Here is a 22,464-nt window from a genome sequence, read left to right as displayed (position 1 = left end):
CACTGGTGAGATGTGGATGTTTTGCTCTCAATTTGCTTTGCAAAGTAAATAAAATTTAACTTAATTTTTTTATTTAACTGGACTGTATGGCGGCTGCTCAGTGGCAAAGTCGGTAGGACTGATGCCTTGCTCCAAGAAGGTTCCAGGTATATTCCCGGCCTGGGGTCTTTCTGAATGAAGTGGCTCTCCCTGAGCATGTATAGGTTCTCTCAGGGTATTCTGGCTTTCTAACCTGACTCCGCCAGATGGATTTGCTCCGCATATCCATCTTGAAACCTTCCGTTGAAGTAATTTTGGGAAGGGGCGAAAATACTGGTTAGCTGATTGGCCTATGTTGGTGATAGATGGGCCAAATAAACCAATCAGATCAAGGAAGCATATGACGTACTAACAGAGGGACGACAAAAACACAACCACAAGCCAGGCTACTCTTGCTGCTGCAGGTAAAGGCTCGTTAGCTCAGCAAATAAGCAACATGTCGGCAAAGGATATTTGCCGTTTGCTTCTTTCAGTGAAGAAATACTCTGTAATTCCGATAAAACTTGCTCGATAGCCACGCTAACGCTAGTTTCATCAGCTGAAGCCGCCATGTTCTTTAGACTGAACTGTCGCGCTTCGAGTTGCGTCACACCTCAACCCGCCTGTAAGCCAACGCTGATTGGACGTTCGTTTGGTGAACGGCTCCAAATTTTCTTTAACGGAAAGTAGCCAGACTGATCTGCGAGTGAAACCTTGAAAGCTCGCGAGATCAGGATGGTCTCACGAGGCTACTGTCTTCCCCCCACCATCTAAAAACATGACTGTTAGGTTAATTGGCTTCTCTAAATTCTTCTTAGGTGTGAGTGTGTGTGTTGCCCTACGATGGGCTGGCGACCTGTCCAGGGCGTACCCCGCCTGTAGACAGCTTGAGATAGGCACCAGCACCCTTCGTGACCCCGCTTGGGATAAGCATGATGGAAAATGGATGGATTGATGGAATGTATGGTGGAAAGCTTTTTTCACACGACAGTATCATATATAAATTCTCATACTTTGACAATTCTAGATTTGGTAAAATACAAAACTGCAAAGATTATGTATGAAGCAATATAAAATTACTGCCAAAAACTTTTAAGAAACGTTCAGAGAAGTATATAATGGATATACTATGAGGGAAGATATGAATTTAAAAGAAAAAGAACAATAAAGTATTAGCTGTGGAGTGCCTTTGTTCACTCCACAGCTAGATACACAAAGCATAGTGTAAATTTCTTATATCTAATTAAAAAAAAGCTATAAGACGTACTTTTAAATATTTATAGAGGGCAGGGATAGATGTGAACATGGATTTATATAATTGCATATGCATGTGCATCTGTCAATGAAAGTGTATATATGGGTCATCTATACTGTTTTAAGGATGTAATAAATGCAATATAAAATAAAATTGACTGAGGGTAAAAAGGGTTGGAAGTAAAAAAAAAAAAAAGTGTTGATGTCTTCCTCACCTCCTTTTTTAACTTACCTCTAATAGATTTGAGTTAAATTATACACGCACAGTACAATTTATGTATTATATGTTTTATATTGATTGTTGTTTGTTAATGTTTAATCATAAGTTTGGAAATAATGTCCTTTTTAACATATTTTTCCCCCAAATATCAACACCGAAGACAAGAAAGATGTTTATCAGACTTTTGTTTAATATTTCCAGACATCCGTGCAACATTTGCGACTCTAATGGAGCTTTATTGAGCTAAATGATGGCTATCTGGATGGTAAAGGTTACAGAGTCCTGCAATGGATTCTCTTCAGGCCTGGTTGCTGCACTGCAGTATAATAGTTTAAGCTCTAACTTTTTTAACAGGCAGCTGAATACAGAGTTAAACCCAAAATGAGTCATAGACCTCTGGCAGGTTTAGTTTCTGAGTCAATTTTACCAGGATGCTTCTTTTGACTGGAAGTAATATTAAAGTCTAAGAGCAGCTCAGAGACTTTGACTCAAATCAGACAATCTGTTGGGGGGAACTAAAGAAACTTCCATCAGCTCACTGCCAAAGATAAATATTGATTAAGAAATTTCCACAGATTATTTAGGGGGCTATGGGGGGATCAGATTAGATAAAAAACAAGAATATCTGGTTGGGTTAAAAATAAGTTCTGACCTTAAAAAGTTTAAGAATTGGAAAGGAAATCCTGAGTGAATCAAGATGAAGTAAATGACTGTTAGAAGGAGTAAAGTGCGGTAACTAGAGTTTCAGTCTGATGTTTCAACCGTTCATCATTCTCAGCTCACTGCATTCATAAGAAGGACAACATAACGACAAACCTTTCCAATGACACAAAACGAACATCTGTTTAAGAAAGGGAACATCTGCTGCAGGGAATTTAAAGTTTAATGCTCAGAGAACTCTCATTAAATCTGTCATCACAATGCAAGATATGAACATTTTTTCCAACACTAACATCTGTTTCTTTTTTTTAGGTACTTCTTTATCTATATATTGTTTTTTATCTTGTTGGGGTGGGAAGGAAAAAACAAACCAGTAGTAGCTCTACTGAGGAATCTTATTTCAAATATTTCTGGTCTAAGATCAACATAAAAATCATATATAAACAAAAAGAAAGCTGATACAAAATAATAATTAAAAGCTTAACCACTGTTAAAACCGCTGATAGTTGGGGGAAAAAAAGTGAAGTTAAAGCTTCCACCAAGGTCTCTCAGATTTATCAACATTTTCCCCCACCAGGAAGTTACTTTTCTGACGGAAACACGTTGACAGTTTTATCAGATGAACTACATTTAGTTTAGGGGCAGATCGTTAGGACACCCAATGAAAACGCAGCGTTTCAGCTCATCAACAAAGCGAGTCATTTATGCTTTGAAGCAGGAACAAATCTCCAACACCTTGAGCTGAAATCCATGTAGTCATATTTTGTTGGTCAGAGAGCCAAAAAATCAAAAGCTTGTGAAAAACATTGTGTTAGTAAAGTGCAAATAACTGAAATAAGCAATAGTATAATTAGAGCATCTTTCCTCAGAACAGAGGACAGACTAAGAGAAACCAGATGCTGCTTCTTTTTCTCATTCTTAGAGAATAAACCTCTGGTTGTTTATGTAAACAAGGCCGCTCTTCAACAGGTCAGTCCTCTGCTTTGGCTTTTGGCTCAGCTGAACCCGGGTCCCCCTGGGCTGCGGCTCCTTTGCATTCCCCAGCTGTCTCCTTTTTGTCCAGCGTGTCGATCCTGGCGTGCTCTTTTTTTACAAGTTCTTCTAGCTCCGCCTGGACGGATGTGAAAACAATGCAGACTAGTACAAATAACAAAATGACTTTGCTCCATGTGTTTTATGATGTCACACAATTCCATTTCTCCCTTGCGTTTCCTTGTTTGAAGATGTGGAGGATTGACTTTCTTTGATACTGCAATATTTCCAATGTTATCTAGCTAGCATGAGATTTGTGACATATAGGTGAAACCTAGACGATGTCTATAAACATCTCACACAATGATCTGTTAAAAGCATCACTTTATTTTATGCTACACTTCTATGAAAACAAATACTAGACTTATGATTATTGTAAATAAGAGCTAATAATAATAATAATAAGATAATACTTCTGCAGTTTGATTGGCTGCATTAGCAGACTGTGTATAAAAAGCTAAAAACTTTAAACACAAAATAGTGAAGTAATGGTCTTTATATAGGCTCATCGTATATTTAAAGGAATAGTACACCCAAAACATGATTAGCCTTCATTTTCTACTCACCCCCATGCTGAACAACACTCTGGAGTACTTTTTTGATATCTCAAATGCATCTGGAGATCTGGGAGGCTTCTTGCTGTCTGCTGACATTCAAATAATGGAGGTCCATAGCGCCCGAGGCAGAAAGGTCCATAAAAGTCCACAAAAAACGTGTCAATATTCCTCCATACTGCTCGTCCAATGTATTCCGAGTGTCCTGAGTGGGTAGCATCCAGAATTTACTCGAAACGAAGTCATTTAGAATGTTTTTAGAGCATAAACAGTAGTGTATAGGATTTCCTAAAAGGGCGCGCCTGCGGGTTCACGAGTCTACGGAAACCACGGCAGACCAAACCAGATGAAAGTGCGCATTCAGCGTCTGCTCTGCCGATAATGCAAGCGTAGAAGAAGAAATGTGCTGTTTACCTGTGCAAAGAAAGAAACAACGAAAGAAAAATGTCTGAGGACTTCAGTGTTGAGGAAGAGCATGAGTTCTTTGCCGAGCTGAATGCGCACTTTCATCTGGTTTGGTCTGCCGTGGTTTCCGTAGCGTCGTGAACTCGCAGGCGCGCGCTTTCAGGAAATCCTATACACTACTGTTTATGCTCTAAAAACATTCTAAATGACTTTGTTTCGAGTAAATTATGGACGCTACCCACTCAGGACACTTGGAATACATTGGACGAGCAGTATGGAGGAATATTGACACGTTTTTTGTGGACTTTTATGGACCTTTCTGTCTCGGGCGCCACAGACCTCCATTATTTGAATGTCAGCAGACAGCAAGAAGCCTCCCAGATCTCCAGATGCATTTGAGATATCACAAAAGTACTCCAGAGTGTTGTTCAGCATGGGGGTGAATAGAAAATGAAGGCTAATCATGTTTTGGGTGTACTATTCCTTTAAGCTCTAGATGCTGCAAGGCTGCAGGCGACACGTGGATGAAGGGTCACAGAGAGAAGACTGAGGAGCTCACCTTCCAACCCAACAGGTCTGCAAGAGCCAAGCAGCCGTCGTCACACGTACTGATGTGAGCAACATCTCTGGAAGCAGAAACAACAAGACAAGTCAGGATGTGAAGCCGACTCACCGATCCTCATTTCCCAACCTCACAAAATAAAACAGAAGCACAAGTCATCATCAAATTTACTTTGTCTGTGTAATATTGTTTATCCGAGTTCTGATTTAAGGTATTTTTTCGCAAAAAAGCTGTTAAATAACAGGATTAACTAGAAAGAAAAATACTATGGATAAAATCAATTAATGTATCAAAGCTCTAATATATCAGTCTAAGGCATTTTAATCATTATTGTTTGTCTAAGTCTATTGGCCATAGTGGCTGATTAAACTTTATGTAAATTACTTTAAAACATGAAAAATAAAACAATTTAAAGCAGACAGGTAAACTGATCTATTACTATTTACCAGACTCTAAAATTATAAAGGAAAAGTTTTCTGTTGTCAGTAACTTTAATTAGTTTTCTAATTAATCAACCATGGATGTAATTAAGAAGCCCAATTTGAACAAGTTTTATTTTAATCAATTTGTTGTGATTCTAAATGTAAATGTATCCACTGTAACATCTCTAATGAAGATGCCACTCAGACAGTATATATATATATATATATATATATTTTTTTTTTTTTTTTCATGTCTAAAAGGAACTATTCATTTTGCAAACCTGGCTATTTTTATCTGTAAATAATAGATTTTTCCTTGTTGGATTGGATGTTTCGTTGAATTAGATCTGATGCTACTGTTGTGCTATATGCCATGATCATGGTTTTTGGGAATTGAGAACCAGTTTCCATATTTCATCTTGACATGATGACCTGAGAAGAAAATACAGTTTTGGTGAATAAACAGCTCTGCAACCCCCCTTTTTCAGCCAAGGCCTCCACAGGACCTCCAACAGAGGTGTGATTTGTCAGCCCCCTCCGTGTTGAGGACAGTGAAAACCACAACACACAGGATTTTCTCTTTCCCCATGAAGCTGCCTGGGGTCCACTTCGGAAGGATCTCAACCAAAATGGAGAATCCAGAATGAACCAAGGGTAAAGGGAGGGTTGACTTTCCAGAACCAAACTGCTGCAGAACAGACTTTTTGCAACACATTTCTCTTGAGTTTCAGAACTTATAGAGCCAGACTGGATGAGAAAGCCTGCCTTGGTGTGAGCCACATGGACAAAGAAACCCCTGGTTGCTGTTAGCCTGACTGCTAAGTTGCTGCTGGATGAAACTCAACCTTCCAAACAGACGTGGACAAAAGGTTTGCAGGTCTGGCACAATTAGGGACAGAACAAACAATATGTCTTTTTGATAATTTTGATCATTTCGTGTGTTTCCTGATGGGTAAAGGTAAAGCTAAAAGGATGGACTGCATGCTAAGCTATGCTACCGTAATATGTTTTGAGCTGTTGCTGAAGCTTGGAAAAGCTTTAGTTCACTAAGGGTTTAAACACTGACATAACATTTGTGTTCATGTGTTCCTCAGATGCTCATTACATTTCCATTACCAAGTATGACCAAGAGTCATTTAGTGGAATCCTGATGTCTATTCGCTGCTAGCTATTTCAAAGAGGGTAAACAATAATTTCACAAAAGGTTATTGGTTTCTGATTAAGCAAATCATTTAATAAAACATTATTTGGCCAAATAATGTTTTATTCACCTCATGCATTTGCATTGTGAATTGTTTTGAAAACATTCACATTTCTCTAAATTAGTGAAAAGCTAATTTGATCAAATTCCAAATTCTTCCAGATAAATTTTGGTTTTCAAACACAAAATCCATCTTAAACTGAATTATGGTTTTCAACCATGTTTCACCTTCCTCTTTGTACATTGTAGTTTAATTTAGTTGAGTTTCACTAGTTTTAGTTAAGATTTTTCAACTGAAATATGTTGGGTTAGGGTTAGGAGCTGAATGATTTTTGTTAATAAACTTATATTTTGAAAAGAAGTTGTGGTGAATCTATTCAATGTATGTATCAAATTAACAGTTTGACCATGATTAGAGCTTGAATAACTCTTTCATCTATTGTTCTAACACACAGCTAGTAGAGTGTGTGTTCATAAACAATATATAACAGCCGATATAATATCTGATTAAAAAAGATATTTACCACCCCTACCGGGGAGGGCAATAAACATCTTAAAGTATTAGAGATATAAATTCCCAGCGGGCTGGGAATAGAATATGACAGTTATGTTATTCACAACATAAATATGGAATCTAACCTGGATGGGAATTGGCATTGAATATAAATCCACAACACTACCTTTGGACCTATTTTGTAATTTTTAGTGATTGATTATTTTTATGAAATATCTTTTGATTTATTGTGAACTGATTGGCGAACATCATGTGCTGCAAGAAAGTAATCCCCACATAGTACTACCGCCATCAGGTCTTCAAAGGAAGCAATAGAAAAATGGGGATGCCTATAAGGTCTTAGTGTTCTTTCATTTTATATAAAATAAAACTATTTTTAAAAAGACAGAAATAAAAAGTCCTGCACAAAATCGGAGGATTCGGAGAGTCTCTGAGCTTTCAAGAACTATCCTCAAACTTTCAACTTTAGAAAGGATTTAATACCAAAAGGTGTTGGAGATGAACTTTAAATGGTAGGGAACTATTCAATGAGTGGATTATTTTATTTCTTCCTAAGTGATGCATTATATTTTGCAGCCCTCTGGTGGTTTAATAACAGCAGATATAATGACTGAATCATTTAGAATAACACTTGTAAATTAGGATGAATTCATCTTAACTATAACCAAAATCACTGCCAATAGATCTGTTCACTCCATCTGTTTGTGTATTTTCTACAGAGCATATATCTACATCCTAGCTCTAAAATAAAAATAAAAATACTGCTATGAATTCCAGATCAAGCACATTTCACATCAGAGAGATGAAAACTCAAAGGGCTAAAACAGAGCTTAGCCTTCATGTTATCTACTGAAACTATCGCTCTTTCTGCAGCCTCATTGAACCACAGACCACAAACAAGTCTGTAGATGTTATTTTTGTACTTCCTCTGACAACTGAAAGCTCATTGTTTTACATTGCGTACCAGCCTCCAGTAGTGCAGAGTTTGTCAGCACAATCCTAGATCTGGCATAATTATGAACAATGTTTCCAGCTCACTAATCGGCAGTGGCCAAGCAAAAAAAAAAATGTATTGATTCCAGCCACAATCCTGCTTCTTAGATTATGTAAAAATAAACTTACAGGGTTCAAAAATTTTCTTTTATGTTTTCAACATAAAACCAATTTATGGGATCATATTCAGCATCACCTGTACGCCTTGTCCGAGTCGAAATCCATTCCTCCTCCGAAACCGAGCAACCCCAACATAGGATCCGCCTGCAGACACACACAGGTAAACCTTTGCAGCTGCAGCAGGTTAGAACATTAGCAAGTGTGAATTAAGCTCGGGCTAACCTGTCCTGTTTTCTCCATGTTAATGAGCAGCCTGGGGCAACTTTTTGAAACCCTAAAAGACAAAAATAGAGGATTAAAAAAAAATACTGAAACAGTGAGGTTACTTCCTGACTTCTAGGAAAGCCAAAGCAGAATGGTTTTGCTGACGACTAATTACATTACAAAATTAGATCAGAACTGCTGCCATGCATGAAATTCCACCAGACTTTATGTGGAGTACCTGCTCACTAAACTTGCAAACGGCTGCACCTGCAGAGATGTGCCCATGACTATGAGAAGGTCACATCGAGGAAAATCCTGACAGAGAAACAAAGGTGGGACATTTAGTTGTTTTTGCAAAGAGGTTAAGTTCTGCACCAACAGCCATTATTTGCTCACCATTTTCATGGAAGTGAAGAAACGGGCTGGAAGGTTCTCTCCAAAGAAAACAATATCTGAGGGAAGCAGGATGCAGCGAAGATATTTTGAGAGAATATATGAAATCTTGCTCAAACTAAAAGCAAAAAAAACAACGTAGAGAGACTCTGTCCAGAGCTAAAATAAGTAACACTTAATGTAGAATGACTTTAAAATCAATAAATAAAAGGATCTACAAACCCGGTTTGACCAAATTGCTGCACTTATCACACTTTGGAATTGCGTCAGAGAAGATTTTTTCTGCAGCACATAAGAGACAAAATTAGAATCTAAAATCTCCAAACATCATCGGAGCTGGAAACATTTCCCAGCACCTTTCATCCAGTCCAGGTTGTACTCTTTTTTGCAGCAGAAGCTGACACAATGGGAGGTGTAGAAAGTTCCATGTGCCTCGATCAGGTCCTCTCCTTCCAACCCGGCCACTCGCTCCAGGGTGTCAATGTTCTGCACAAACGCACACATCAACATGAGTAGAGGAACTTAAAATAAGCTGTATTTCTGTGCGTTCCAGGATTTGCTACTGATCCACCTGTGTATAGCATCGTCTCAGAAGCCCCTTGTCCTTCAGCATCTTCATGAAGTAGTGGCAGATTGTTGGCTGAAATCAAGCATGGCAGAGTCTTTAGTACATGAGACAGCAAAGAACTGCTTCTCCCAATTAGCAGGCTGTTTTTTCTACCTTAAACTGTCCTGGGTACAGCTCCTTGGCCAAAGCGAAGAATGGTTCAGGATGTTTCTGTTATTAAATTAATGCAAAATATGTACTTGTTTATGAGTCCCATTTTAACAGTTATACATTTTTTGGAGAGAAACAAACAGACCTTAAAGTAATCAATCTGGAAGATGGCCTCAGGGTAAGGCAGGTTGTATTTTTGGAGGTTTGCATAGAGGCCTGTATCTGGAGAGCGGAAATCTGGGATTCCAGCAGCTGTGAAGGCAGAAGTCATAAGGAATTATTCAAACACAAGAAATGTTCCATAATAATTAACAGGTGTTTCATTATCTCGAAATCCATGCATTCATACTTACATGTTGATATTCCTGCCCCAACCATGCAGATGATGTTTTTACCTGCATGCATACAGAGACACTCATGAGCTTATAGGAAATTATTAAGCATATGCATTTCTTGAAACTAGGGAAACACCAACTGATCAACCTCCTTTTTTTCTTAATTTTGGGAGATCGGCCGATACTTTGATGTAAAACAGATCTTTTCTGCCAATCTTATCTCGCCCTGCAAAGGTCTGAAAATCACCCACTGTCAATGTCCTAAACTTTGATTTATATTTGAGGGCAGTATGGCAGAAGCTGTTATTGTTTCCTGGGTAATGATTAATGTCTAAGTAAGATAAGATTGAAATACTGAAGGCGTCTTGTGATCCTATAACATGAAGAAAAAAAAATCAGTTTTGGTCAAAATCTGAATGTCAGTAATTTTTAAGATTGGGACCCGACGATCACCCAAAAGCCTGCAATAGGTGCACCCCTGATTGTTATCCCAGGTAATTAGCCTTGGAAATATCCTCTTTATACTTTTCATGTTTTATTACCGGAGCATAATCTCATAATGAGGGTGATCATCTCATTTTATGTGATTAGAAAGGGTCACTCCAAGAAACTGGTGTTTTTAAAATAAAATGGCATGTTTTTGTTTAACTTTATACTTGATGGTTTAAAGCTAATGAAAGTTTCTTAGACATTTTACATAGGCTCCCTTTGTTTCCTGTGCGCCTATAATATAATTATACTCTTCTTTTTGTTTTTCTATCTAATTATTTTATTGCATTTAACTAGGAAAGTCACAACTGAAATTAACAATCTTTTTTTCAAGGGAGACCTGGCAAAACAAACAAAAAAAAAAGTTAAAAGACATGACATGTAAAATGTTTAGACATTAAAAATTATACCAACTAACATCCCAAGGCGTAAGAAGCCACTGAGATTTAACAAGACAAATGTTCCCTTAAACGTATTGTTATGCTTGGTGGCAGATTGGGAAGGATAAGCAAGATTCCGTTGATCTTTTTATGACAAGATATTGTTTTTTTTTTGCTTTGGGAATAATTATATCCTTAATTAACATTGATTTTGTTCTCAGTGTGAGACTCTGTATCTGCAAATAACCAGTAAATAGAAGGGAAAAAAACTCACATTTGCCACTTTTTACGTAGCGTGCAACTCCCTCCAGAGACAGCTCATCCAGAACTTTCTCTGCAGAGCCCAGTCCCAGGGCACTGGAGAAAAGGCTGCGCAGGAAATCCACTGGCAATGACAGGAGAGGAAATGATCAAATGTATCTGTGTTTTCATTTAAAACAATGCAGAATCAGTAGCAAATGCAGTATGCTTTAGCAACATTATATTTTGCTTATTGTATAAAGAAGGCAGGTTTAATAGTTTATTTTTTCTTCTCTAAGTTTTCTTTTACATTTTTACATTTGTAAAGTTTTGTTTAAACATAACTTGAGATTATTTTTAATGTGTGATTATCAATTTGTTGGAATTAAAAGTAAAAAATGTTTTTAAAATGACCTAATAAAGAACACATTAACAGTGCAGTAATGAATCATATCATTACTACTATATAAGCCATTGAGCTGTGAGCTTTGTATTTAGACGTACTCTCTGTGTCTCCTGCGGCTTCGTCTTCACTGCTGTCCTCTGATTGCACCTGCAAAGGAACGGATATTTACTTGTATTTCCAACTGTCCTATATAAAATTGCTCTATCAGTGGAAAAACAAAGCAGCTCTTTGTTGTGATGCTAACCATCGCCTGGGTCTGATTTCACCTGACAGCTAGCTAATAAATAAACAAATAAAAACATGCTAAAAATAATACAATTAATCCAACCTCGGGTTCAGCTGTCACCTCCTCCTCTTGTTCTTCTTTTTTTGGTACCTCTGAAAATCAAATCATTATCATTAGAAACTCGACAGACTTGTTTTAAAGGGACTGACCCGATATACACAGCAGCTAATAGGTCTTTTTTCTGGACCAGACGGTCCTCCTACCTGATGGCTCAGACATTTAATCGTCTGTTATGACTCCAAAACTATGCAGTTAGGGTTGACATTCAATAAAAACCTCTAAAAATGAGGAAATGATACAGGAATAAGGAGTTTAGCTACTATACTGACGCTCAGTCTTGTTGTTGTCCGTCATAAACCTACGTCCGTCTACACTTTCGTTCTAACAGCCAACATTAGTTCCGGCTGCAGCTCACCTTTTTAATTTACTTAAACCAAGAGTTTTAGAGAATTACAAGCTCAATTCAATATATTACTGAATGTTCATCAAACATGGTATTTTAATGTATATTTATTGAAGGGATGTATACTTACAGATGCGACAGTCACTTTGGTCTTTGGGTTTTCTGTTAGGTGTCGGTTTCATTTGATACAGAGAAAAGATTAACAGGATTATGGGCTCTAGCTTCTTAGATTATAAATACATACAGCCACACACGTGGACAATTTGCATCTCTGGTGACATACATAAAATGCCTTTAAATAAATCAATATATTAATCATGAGTACAATCTCACCATAAAACAATGAAAAAAAAAAAACAATAATTTAGCTACCATGTAACAGTTGGTAGACAATCCATCAAAATAAATGAACAATCTGTTACAAATGTATAACACAAGTCACATTTCCCATGGCCACTATCTACATGAAAACCAGTCGGAATTAAGCCAAGAAAAAAAAAAAAATCTGTCTTACAACCAAGATCTTAACATGTGGAGTTTGCTAAACCTTAGTGGGAAATTAATTGAAACTATGTGTTTGGGTTGGAGGAGGAAAAAACTTGAGTATTACATTCACAAACAATTAAAAGTGGGTTTAGTGTGAAACAAATCTTATTAACCAGTCTTGAGTTGGGTGCAGGATCTGTTTCCCTTTTCATCTTTGCACCTACCTAGATGCTTTACATGTGAATTACATTTTAAACAAACACTCACTAGAGATAAATAAATAAAATCAATGTTCTTAAATGTATATCAGTTCCAGGGCCTGCAACCTTATTAGAATTAGACTAGATTTAGACAAATTTTATTGTCGAAATTTCGATGCATACAGCTTTTCATGAGCACCTTACAAAAGTGAAATGAACATTTCCATTTATAAAGTGCATGAGTAATCCGATTGTAAACAGTAAGGGAAAAGGAAAACCAATTTAAAGACAACCTAAAGATAAAACGGCATAAGAGTAACGCTGGACTGGGAGTAACCTAAGTAGATTGTGTAAAGACATGAAAGAATCAAAACTCAGATTTTATCTGTAACTTCATGTTGTTGAGATCAAACGTTAAATATCTTAAGACTTTTTTTTTATTACTTTATTGGGGATGAGAACAAATTTGTTCCACATATGATGTATTGTATGTACCAGATGGTTTTTAATGTCTGTCAAATTTAAATGAAAACACTCAATAAGATTTACAGTTGGTTGAACAATAAACTCTTTATTATGTACAACATTTTTTATATTCAGAGAAAAGAAATTGTGTTCTAAATGTGGAATTTTACAAAAAAACGAAGTCTTGGCTGAATAAAGAACAGACACAGATACTCCAAATAGTCCCCAACATGTTAAGTCCACATATGTTGAACATTTGTCCTTTACATATTTCTCTGCATTTTTGTTACCTTATGTGATGAAATTGCAATGAAATCAAGGGTTTATTTCTAGTTAAGCAAGAAAATTAAATATGAAAGAGCAAGATCGAAATTCTCCTTTATGTAGCGACTGCAGTGTCTTCATTGGTCCACTACCTCCGGTTGCACGTGATCCTATGACGTCTCCTCTACAGCCTGCCTCAGACTCAGGTCATAGCCTTCTGCTGTGATCTGGCAATGTGGTAACATCTCCTCCAACAGGATGATCACCAACCCTGGACTTGAAATCTTCGGGAGGTAGGACACATTTAGACGCTTCAGTCCTCTTCAGTAGAAGAAAAAAAAAAAGAACATTATTACAGAGATGGATTCTTTTCCTTAGAACAAGTGTGTCCAAGACAGGGGTGGAAAGTAATAAATTACATTTACTCAAGTTACTGTAATTGAGTACTTTTTATGAATAATTTGTAATTTTCTGAGTAGTTTTTGAAATATGTAATTTTTACTTTTACTCGAGTAAATTTTAACCTAAGTAGTTTTACTTTGCTACATTTAAAACCCCCTCACCTTACTGAGTAAAAAAATAAAATAAAATACTGATGGCGAAAAAATGAAATGTGGCCCTGCCTTGCATTTACCCTTTGTATTGTCTCATAATCCAGTGCTGCGCTTCGGAAGATGGCAGTTGCTAATCACAACTTAGGGCGTATGGATGAGGAAAGGCCTGAAGAGGAAACATATTTTGGAGACGAAAGCCAGAAAAACCCTTGGCCATATTTGGAATGATTATTTGTTTTCAAATGCACAAAAGGGAACAATGTGATAATGCAGTGCAACATGTGCCTGCCCAGCAAAACGGAGCTTTTGGCTTTTAAAACATCAACATCCAATTTACGAAAAAATGTGGCGGTAAGTTAGTTATCGTGGTGTTGTCTGTTGGACAGTAGGATTGAAAATTGTTTGCACTTTATGGTTCAGGTTGTGACTGTCCTTGTGCTGTGAGGAAGTATGTTCTTTAGCCCAGCTGATCTTTTGCAAGTGTGGATGTCCACTGAAATACGCCTTGAGATCGATTAAAACACCTTGTGCTCAATTCCATTCATGACTCATCCTTTTTTTGCATTAAATTACTCAAAGTAACTAAGTATCTTTTACTCAAATTACATTTTAAATGAAGTAATGTTGTACTTGAGCAAATTTTGAGATGGGTAATTTTACTTTTACTCAGAGTAGAATTTAGGTAAAGTAAAGATACTTTTACTCAATTACAATTTTTTTTTTACTCTTTCCACCTCTGGTCCAAGATGTTGCTTATTTTGGGCTGATTTTGTTTATTGCCGTAGAAGCCTACCTATTGTGGGACTGCAGAATCTGGAGCAGTACAATCATTTTTTGTTTTATCTTTTTAACAAAGAAAAATACAAACTGTTTTTTTTCTAAATGTTTCCCAGTCCTGTTTTTATTGCTGATGTTAAAGACATAGATACAACATTTTTCATTTGAATTCAAATTTAATTGCTGGATGCCCTTCTTTTATCAGAGAAGACCCTTGTTTTTTTAATCTACAAAGACCTAAACATTCCTTTCATACAAGCAAAACATTTATTGTCAAAAGGGTAAAAAATAAAATAAAATCTAAACATAATATTTTGTGATGTTAGAGTTCTAGAGATGTTTTGTTTTTAGCAGTGAGTACTCCAAGTTTGCAATTTTTCAAACTTGGAAATTTGCAAATTTTCTGGCTCATATGAAACCCCCCAAAGAAGAACAGTTTGTGCAGCACTTCTTTAGAACCTAGGCCACACTGTGAGGATAGAGCGTACCTGAGATTCCTGAGAGCAGCCAGGCCACCTGCAGTTATCTGCGTACAGTGAGAGATGTCTAGCTCCTCCAGAGAGTCCTGGAACATGTGGAGTCCTGCCAGGAACCAGTCGTCCACCTCAGGACAGCCTTGTAGTTTTAAGGTTCGCAGGTGCTGTTGTCTCTCTGAAGGTGTTGATAAACCAGGTTAAAAAACTGGACCAACTTGCTCAGTGCCAAACTAATTTAAAAGCAAAGAAAATGTTCTTTGTCAGCACTTATTACCCAGGTTAGACAGTCCTGTGTAATTGATGATGGTGTGACTCATGTCTACTTCTTCAACAAGACTGTCCTTGTAGTTCAGGAACTCCCAGCTGAACTTTCCTCTCGAGTTGGCACGGAACCACTCAGACTGGCCCACAAACCTGCAGGAGTAATGGTGTAATCAATCAATGGTGGAACCAGGTGTCAGCAGGTGTTTTGTATCTTTTACCAGATCAGCAGATCTCCCCTCTTTTGCAGAAAAGCTCCCTTGTAGCTTTCTCTGGGGCTTCGCTCGTGAATTTCTATCATTCCTACAACTGTCAGTTAAAGCTGTGTGGAGGGGGGGAATTGTTTTTCTGGGCTGCATGTAAAAACAGGCTTAGATCAGAAGCAAGCAGACATCCGCTAAACATCTAATGACCAAGCTCCATCTTAAATTAGAGATCTGATTGTATCTTATGTTTATAATAGAGAACTTCTCTCAGGTTCTGCAGGTTTACTAGTGTTTCCTAGAATATCTGACAGTAGAATTGGAGGCAGATCTTTTAGTTATCAGGCTCCTCTCCTGTGGAACCAAATACCAGTTTTAGTCCGTCTACTTTTAAGACTAGGCTTCAAACTTTCCTTTATGATAAAACTTTTAGTTAGAGTGGCTCAGATTATCCTGCTCTATCTCTATAGTTATGCTGCTATATTCTTAGACTTCTGGAGGACATTTCATCTTTCTATCTCTATTCTCCCACTCTGCAGAATTTGTTAGTTCAATCTCTAATGTTCTGCTCTCTCTGCTTTTTCTCATAGTAGCTTCATCTGGTCTGTTCCTGTTTGTCTCTGACTCCATCTTGGAGAGAAATATCAGCGGTGCTGCCATCAACACCTTTGTTTATAGATGTTGGAGTTTGGCCTGTTTTCCAGTGTAGTCCTGTTTCTCTGACTGTGACTGGCTGGATGTGCTCTCTTCATCCTCTGAACATGGGAGCTGGCTTGGAGCTTGCCTGCCTGGCTGTGTGTTTCCTAGTCTGGGCCGCCTGTGGAGCTGGTTGACAGTTACCCTTTGTATCTCTGCTTCTTTCTGTATGTCTGCTTCCGTCTCCTTCATCCGCAGTCGGCCTCGGCAGATGGCAGCTTAAACTAAGACTAGTTCTGCTGTGGGTTTTGTCCTGTTAAAAAGGTTTTCCTCTCCACTGTCGCTACAAGTATGCTGGGTGTGAAAGATTGCACTGGAGTCAATGAGTTGATGCAATCAACTGGTTTTCCTCAGATAGAAAAGTTTGAACCAATCTGATCTGAACTGTTTCTGTAAAGTGGCTTGAAATGACAAGTGTTGTGAATTGGCACTATAAAAAATAAACTGAACTGAATTTTTGTCTCAGTTTTGTTTTATTTAAAATGACGGTATTGTGTAGCCCCAGGTTAGATCTGACTATTATAGAACCTGGTAAAGACTGGATCAAGTTCATTAATCTCTAACTTAACTCTAGGATTGAATGATATTTCATCTCATTTCTTTCTACTCTAAAGAAAATAAAGAGAAGACGCATAGCAAATGTTAGTAATGTAGATTATAGAGTTTTAAATGCATTGGTCCCCACTGAGGCAACAGTAACAGACGAAGATTATAAACATCAAGTGTAATTTATATGTTTCACAATCTTTCAATGTGTGTTACTTTCATTTCAGGCTTTAAACAGCTTCAATATATTGATACAGTAGCTTCTGAAAACACTTCAGTGTTTTTACCCTTTATTTATTCTGTAAGGAATAGAATCTTCTTTTAAAAAGTCATCTCATATCTCATCTCATACTGTGTTGTGGATACAAGATCATAACAAACACATCAATTACAAAAAGCCTAATCTTGTCCTGTTAAACTGAGTCAGAGGGCTGGCCCATAATAAATGGTGTAAATATGCAGTCCCCTCATTTGGCATCAACATAATGTCTATAAAAAAAAAACTTACCGAAATCCTCCCCCTAGACTCAGGATGTAATATGCAGATGCTATTTCTGGCCCATAAAACTTCCGGGTGTAACCATAGTAACTGTGAATGACAGAAAAAATACAGGATGCATGAGCTGGTCATCAAGGTTAAGGTTTGGTAAGCTTGAAGCGTGGAAACTCCAGTCCTCTGATGTCTTACAGGTTCTTCCTCTGGAGCCGGTCTCTCCCCACCTTGGCTCTCCAGTTCAGCAACATCTCCACATCATAGTAACGTTTGGCGAGGAAGAGGAGGCACCTGGAGAGGAGGGAACCAGGAGCTGCTGAGCTGGAGCTCCACCGTCGCCTAGCAACGAGGAGGAGAGCAGACCGCTGGCAACATCTGTGAAAGGACTGAAAAAAAGAAAAGAAAAATGCAGAAAGGATCTCATAAAAAGGAAGAAGCTTGGGCAGACACAGCGGCGATGAAAATTGAAAGTTAAAGACATAAAGGACATAATATAACAATAAAACCGCAGAATTAATGAAGATACAGATGTTTCCTTGAGGTAAGGTTAGCATAACAACAGATAAGATATAACCTGATGCAAACAAACAAATTAAACAAACAAAAAACACTTCAGTCAGAGTTGATCAAAAAGTCTCCAAGAATCACCTTAGAAATATTCTAACCTTTCAGGTTATAGCTAAACTGGACGGATTACTTACGAGCAAGGGAGCTGACATGACACCAACTTCCAACAGCAAGCCGTGAAGGACAAACCTTTCGTTTTCGCCTTCCTCGTGGATCGTATCCAAGAAGTTGTTCCTTTTTGCCACCACTAGAGGCCGCTAGTGGGTATGGCCGGAAAACTACACGGTCTAACTGGAGTACTAACAATTTACAGAATTTATTTAATAATTCCAGCTGAAGGGAATGAATCACGTGGCTTAAAAAAAAAAGAACGTTAGATATGCAGAAAAAAGAAAGATAGTCAGACTTCATGGGTTAATAACCTTTAACAGTCTAAGATGCAAAACTTAATAAAGCATTTATTCTGCATTCTAAATTACATATGTTTTTTACTGTTTGCAGCCAAACAGGCCTATGGATTTGGGATGTGCATGAGTAATTGAAACTTCGGCAAGAGATTCCCCCATCTATGCAATGAATCACTGCAGCTCTTCCAGAGTTAACAAGATTCTTTTTGTCACTGCTTTTAGTAAAGCGCCTGGCCGCTTACTCTAAGTGGCCAGCAATTCATAAATGTGTGTATAGGTGTAATGTATAAATGCTCATCAGATTTAAAAAAATAAATAATAAAAACAGGAAAATTGCAACATTTGCTTAACTAAGCATTTTTTGTGGTTGAATATAAGAGATTTCGCAGATATATTTTGTTTAGATTTACTTATACCTTTCTACCCCTTTTATAGAATACAGTAGAAATTAAATTAAATAGAATAGAATAGAATAGAATAGAATAGAAAATCCCTTTATTGTTCCACAAGAGGGAAATTCTGGTGTTTATGACAACAACAAAATAAAAAAAAAAGGTTCACACAAACGTGTACCTTAGAAAATGTATTAGAATAACATAATACATTTGTGACTCACAGCAGCAGATTCGTGCAGTTGTATTCATTGATTTGTATCTGTGTTAAGGAAAAAAAATATGTATTTTTTTTTTCTTTTTGAAGATTTTAATATGCATGTTTGAATTTGTTTTGCACCGTTTGTTTTAGCAACTGTAGTAAAACTGAATGGAAGACATTTTTGATGTGCAACTCACAGAACACAATTTGTGTACTTGTACTCAAGAATTTGAAGAGGTGTAACTTTTTTTGTGATTGTGTCAGATAAAAAAAAAATCTACAGTTGCAAAACATCAAAGTTACAATGCACAAATAATTTTGCAACAATAGTTCTGAACCATTTAAAGCAAAACTGAGAATGTAAGGGGTTTTTGATGTGCGACTTGTAGAACAGAATTTGTGTACTTGTGTACAGAATTTGTGTTACTTTTACTTTGAAGCACCGGTGTAAAAAGGTGTAAAAACAGGTTGCTTTTTTTAAACAGGTGTAAAAAAAAAAGAAGAAAAAAAGTACTTTTCTTGATTTTTATTTTATTTTACACATACAAAATTTATGTGACTCTCTCTACAACTTAAAATTCACACTTACAATGCACAAATAGTTTTGAAACAAAATAACCTTAATAGTTTTTAACTTTGACTTAACAGAACTCAGGCTTTCAGTAGTTTTACAGTTCACAGAATAGAATAGAATGGAATAGAATAGAATAGAATAGAATTTAACTTTACTGTCATTACATTGTCACAAGTACAAAGCAAAAAAATGCTGTTTGCATCTGTCCAGAAGTGAAATACAGGATATAAATATTTATTTACATGTATACATAAACTATGTATGGATGGATTATAAATTGTATATATAAACAGAAAAAGCAATTGTAAGAGGCTCTAAAATAAATAGTTATTTAACAAATGAATGTGTTCATCTTTAGTAGAGTTGATCAGTGCAATAAGGTTTTCACAGGTCTGCCTAAAAAGTCAACGATACAGCAGCAGCTGATCCAAAATAATGCTGCCCACACCCTCTCTAAAACAAAGAAAGTGGAGCACAATGTAGCTGGCTTGTCGAAATGTGCTTCAGCATATCTTAGGCCATGTTGTTTGAGGAGTGTGTGCAAAAAAAGGCTTCTCCTGCATCACTCTCCTAAACTGCATCACCTTGTGCAAAGTGTGCTGAATAGATGACTGGTGTGTTATCTACAGGCAGATTATGTTGGAGGTCTTTGGCGCTGGTCTGTGGGTGGACTGTTATTGTTCTCACCATCATTTGCATCTAATTAATTGATATTTTTATTGCCGTTGCCACTTCGCACCCTAACTTGAGCTGTAACTGTGGTCTTCTATTTCCCCGGTATGTTCCTCACAGTGGAAAATGACAGCTGAAATCTCTAAGATAGCTTTTTGTAACCTTTTCCTGAACAACGATGCTGAACAATTTTTGTTTTCAAGTCATTTCAGAGTTGTTTTGTGTTTCCCATTTTGACACCACAAAGAGCAGAAAAACTTAATTGGCCACCTTGAAAAACAATTTCTCATGGTTGGATTCACCTGTGTGTGTAGTTAAAGGGTCAGTGGGCTTACTAGACAAAAATTTGTTCCATTACTTAGTGCTAAAGGTGTTTAAGTCAATAAAATAAATGAATTGTTTTGTTTGGATAATCATTGCAAAGTGTCTGTATTTCCTAGAAACTTAACTTCAAACTGTTGCTCCAAAAAAAAAAAAAAAAAAAAAAAAAATTATAAAAGAAAATCACAACAATCATCAGCGGGGCCGATTGGTCATGGCAACCCCTGACCTTACCCAATCACTGGCCACCCCTGTGGCCACCCTTACCATTTTTACCCTACAGACGGTGGCAGCAGTAATTCTCTCAAGTGGAACATTTTAACTTAAACATTTTAATTTTCGATACGTAAACAATTACCTGAGAAGAAAAACACTGTGGTTAATTATGTACATCAATATAATAACATTAAAGAAGATAAATGCAGAATTCATGTTCTTTTCAGAACTAGATTCTGTCTATTATGGGATAAAGAGAAAATTACGTCTGTGCAAGACATCTAGGAATCTTTACTGAAATCAGAGATAAGTTACTACTTTAATAACAAGTAATCCATTTAATGTAGATATTAGTACATGTAAATTTTTATTTTATGCAGAATGATTATTAATAAAAGTAGGTAAGTAACGACAATGAATTGAACAATGAACAATGAAGATATTCGCCCCAGAACTCAAAACTGAAAGAATTTTGTCCACTACACCTTTAATTTAGACACCATGTGTGTTTAAATATATGCAAATGAAAGTATAGTTTCAGAAATTTACAAGTTTGCACTTTGTGTTTAATATGACAGGAAAGATTAAAAACATGAGTATATTATTTAAACATAGTTGAAACAATTTCATTATTGTAAAAACAATAGAATCGAAATTAATCAATTTAGAACTCTATGAATCAAAGTTGAATCGATTCAGGACTTTGGCTAAAATACCCAGCCCTAGTTTTTATAATTTTCCCAGCTTTTATTTTTAATAAAAGTCTATTTGTTCTGTATTTTTTCTAGATTGTATGACCAAAACATGCCAGGCATGACACATCTGTCGTACATTCCTTCATATTATCTTTACCGAAGACGATTAGGGCCACTGAAAAAAATTTTTTAAATTTTATTTCATTTTAATATGGGGAAAAAAAGTCTGAATTCTGACTTTTTTTCTCAGAATTCTGAATTTATTCTCAGAATTCTGACTTTAATCTGAGAATTCTAACTTTTTTCTCAGAATTCTGACTTTATTTCTCCAGAATTATGAATTTAATCTCAGAATTCTGACCACAGTTCATGAGGCTTTATGTGAACATGTCACCACCTACTGGTGGAGAGTAGAACTACAGTTTGTAATAAAATCTATGATTTTTTTGCAACTGTTTTTCTTTTTTTCCCCCCCTTTTGAGTTCCCTTGAAATTGTTAATGGTTGGTGTGTATTATAAAATATTTTGTAAGTTTTTTAAGTGTAAAACAATAATTTAAGGTGCACAGTTTTTCTGCCATTTTTGTGAAATAAACTCAAGCAGACAGTGAAAGTGTTTGTGCAAATTGGCCAATGATGAGCAAAATGAAAAGTGTAAGTCATTTTTATTCAAACATAATAGCTTTCCACGTTTTTTGGCTTTAATCAGGTTGGAAGTTGTGTTCAACCAATCTTTTGGCTAAACCGACCTAATTTACCCAATTTTTACTAGGGCAAAACAATGCAAATTAGTCTACCGGTAATCAGCCAAAATTATTAACTTTAATGTAAACTTTCAAAAGCCAAAGACAAGTCTTGAACCATCAACCTCTAAAGTGAGAGCCATTGGCTTACAGATGACGCCACCTATGCAGGTAACCTAACCATAGTTGGGAGAAAATAGTCATAAATAGTGACGTGTTAACACTGGCTTTGTCCGGTGGTTTACTCAAATTTTAATCATTACATTGTTTATTCTAACCAAATTAGCTTTAAGCAACTAGTTTGGTTGTTTTTCCAACCGATCTATTCTTAGAATCTATCCAAACTCTCCTCCAAAGACCCACATCTTGACTGAACACTGAGGCTGTTCAGATCCCTGTCAAGCTCCTTGCGCATCCCGATCACGTAGTTTCACGCTAGCGAGGCC

The 22,464-nt window shown here is 36.7% G+C and overlaps 2 protein-coding genes across 2 annotated transcripts; both read right to left on the bottom strand.

Annotated features, from left to right (window-relative positions):
- Positions 1–1,664: 1,664 nt before the first annotated feature.
- sirt2 (sirtuin 2 (silent mating type information regulation 2, homolog) 2 (S. cerevisiae)) lies at positions 1,665–11,769 on the bottom strand. Its single transcript, XM_038273185.1, has 16 exons — positions 11,610–11,769; positions 11,449–11,498; positions 11,219–11,267; positions 10,749–10,859; positions 9,624–9,665; positions 9,416–9,522; positions 9,274–9,330; positions 9,124–9,192; positions 8,909–9,038; positions 8,775–8,834; positions 8,556–8,611; positions 8,398–8,474; positions 8,178–8,229; positions 8,032–8,099; positions 4,703–4,769; positions 1,665–3,263 (listed from the first exon to the last, which is right to left on the bottom strand). The coding sequence occupies exons 1-16, from the start codon at positions 11,623–11,625 to the stop codon at positions 3,123–3,125; spliced, it is 1,152 nt and encodes a 383-aa protein (XP_038129113.1). The 5' UTR covers positions 11,626–11,769; the 3' UTR covers positions 1,665–3,122.
- Positions 11,770–13,344: 1,575 nt separating this feature from the next.
- On the bottom strand, positions 13,345–18,008 carry si:ch1073-228b5.2 (uncharacterized protein LOC100331141 homolog). The gene is made up of 6 exons (XM_038273172.1): positions 17,932–18,008; positions 17,426–17,616; positions 17,246–17,326; positions 15,306–15,445; positions 15,044–15,206; positions 13,345–13,545 (listed from the first exon to the last, which is right to left on the bottom strand). The coding sequence occupies exons 1-6, from the start codon at positions 17,947–17,949 to the stop codon at positions 13,395–13,397; spliced, it is 744 nt and encodes a 247-aa protein (XP_038129100.1). The 5' UTR covers positions 17,950–18,008; the 3' UTR covers positions 13,345–13,394.
- Between the last annotated feature and the right edge of the window lie 4,456 nt (positions 18,009–22,464).

Source organism: Cyprinodon tularosa, unplaced genomic scaffold (assembly GCF_016077235.1).
Source record: "Cyprinodon tularosa strain WSP-4 unplaced genomic scaffold, ASM1607723v1 ctg86, whole genome shotgun sequence".
Lineage (NCBI taxonomy): Eukaryota > Metazoa > Chordata > Actinopteri > Cyprinodontiformes > Cyprinodontidae > Cyprinodon > Cyprinodon tularosa.
The sequence above is the reverse complement of the archived record's forward strand: the minus strand, read 5'-3'. Positions and strand labels throughout refer to the sequence as shown.

Coding starts and splice junctions, on each gene's coding strand:
- sirt2 (XM_038273185.1), bottom strand. Junction 9,331..9,415: donor TCCAGATTGATTACTTTAAG/GTCTGTTTGTTT, acceptor ATTTAATAACAG/AAACATCCTGAACCATTCTT. Junction 8,475..8,555: donor TCTTCACTTCCATGAAAATG/GTGAGCAAATAA, acceptor TTTCTCTGTCAG/GATTTTCCTCGATGTGACCT.
- si:ch1073-228b5.2 (XM_038273172.1), bottom strand. Junction 15,446..17,245: donor AGTCTAGGGGGAGGATTTCG/GTAAGTTTTTTT, acceptor TTACTCCTGCAG/GTTTGTGGGCCAGTCTGAGT. Junction 15,207..15,305: donor CACAGGACTGTCTAACCTGG/GTAATAAGTGCT, acceptor CAACACCTTCAG/AGAGACAACAGCACCTGCGA.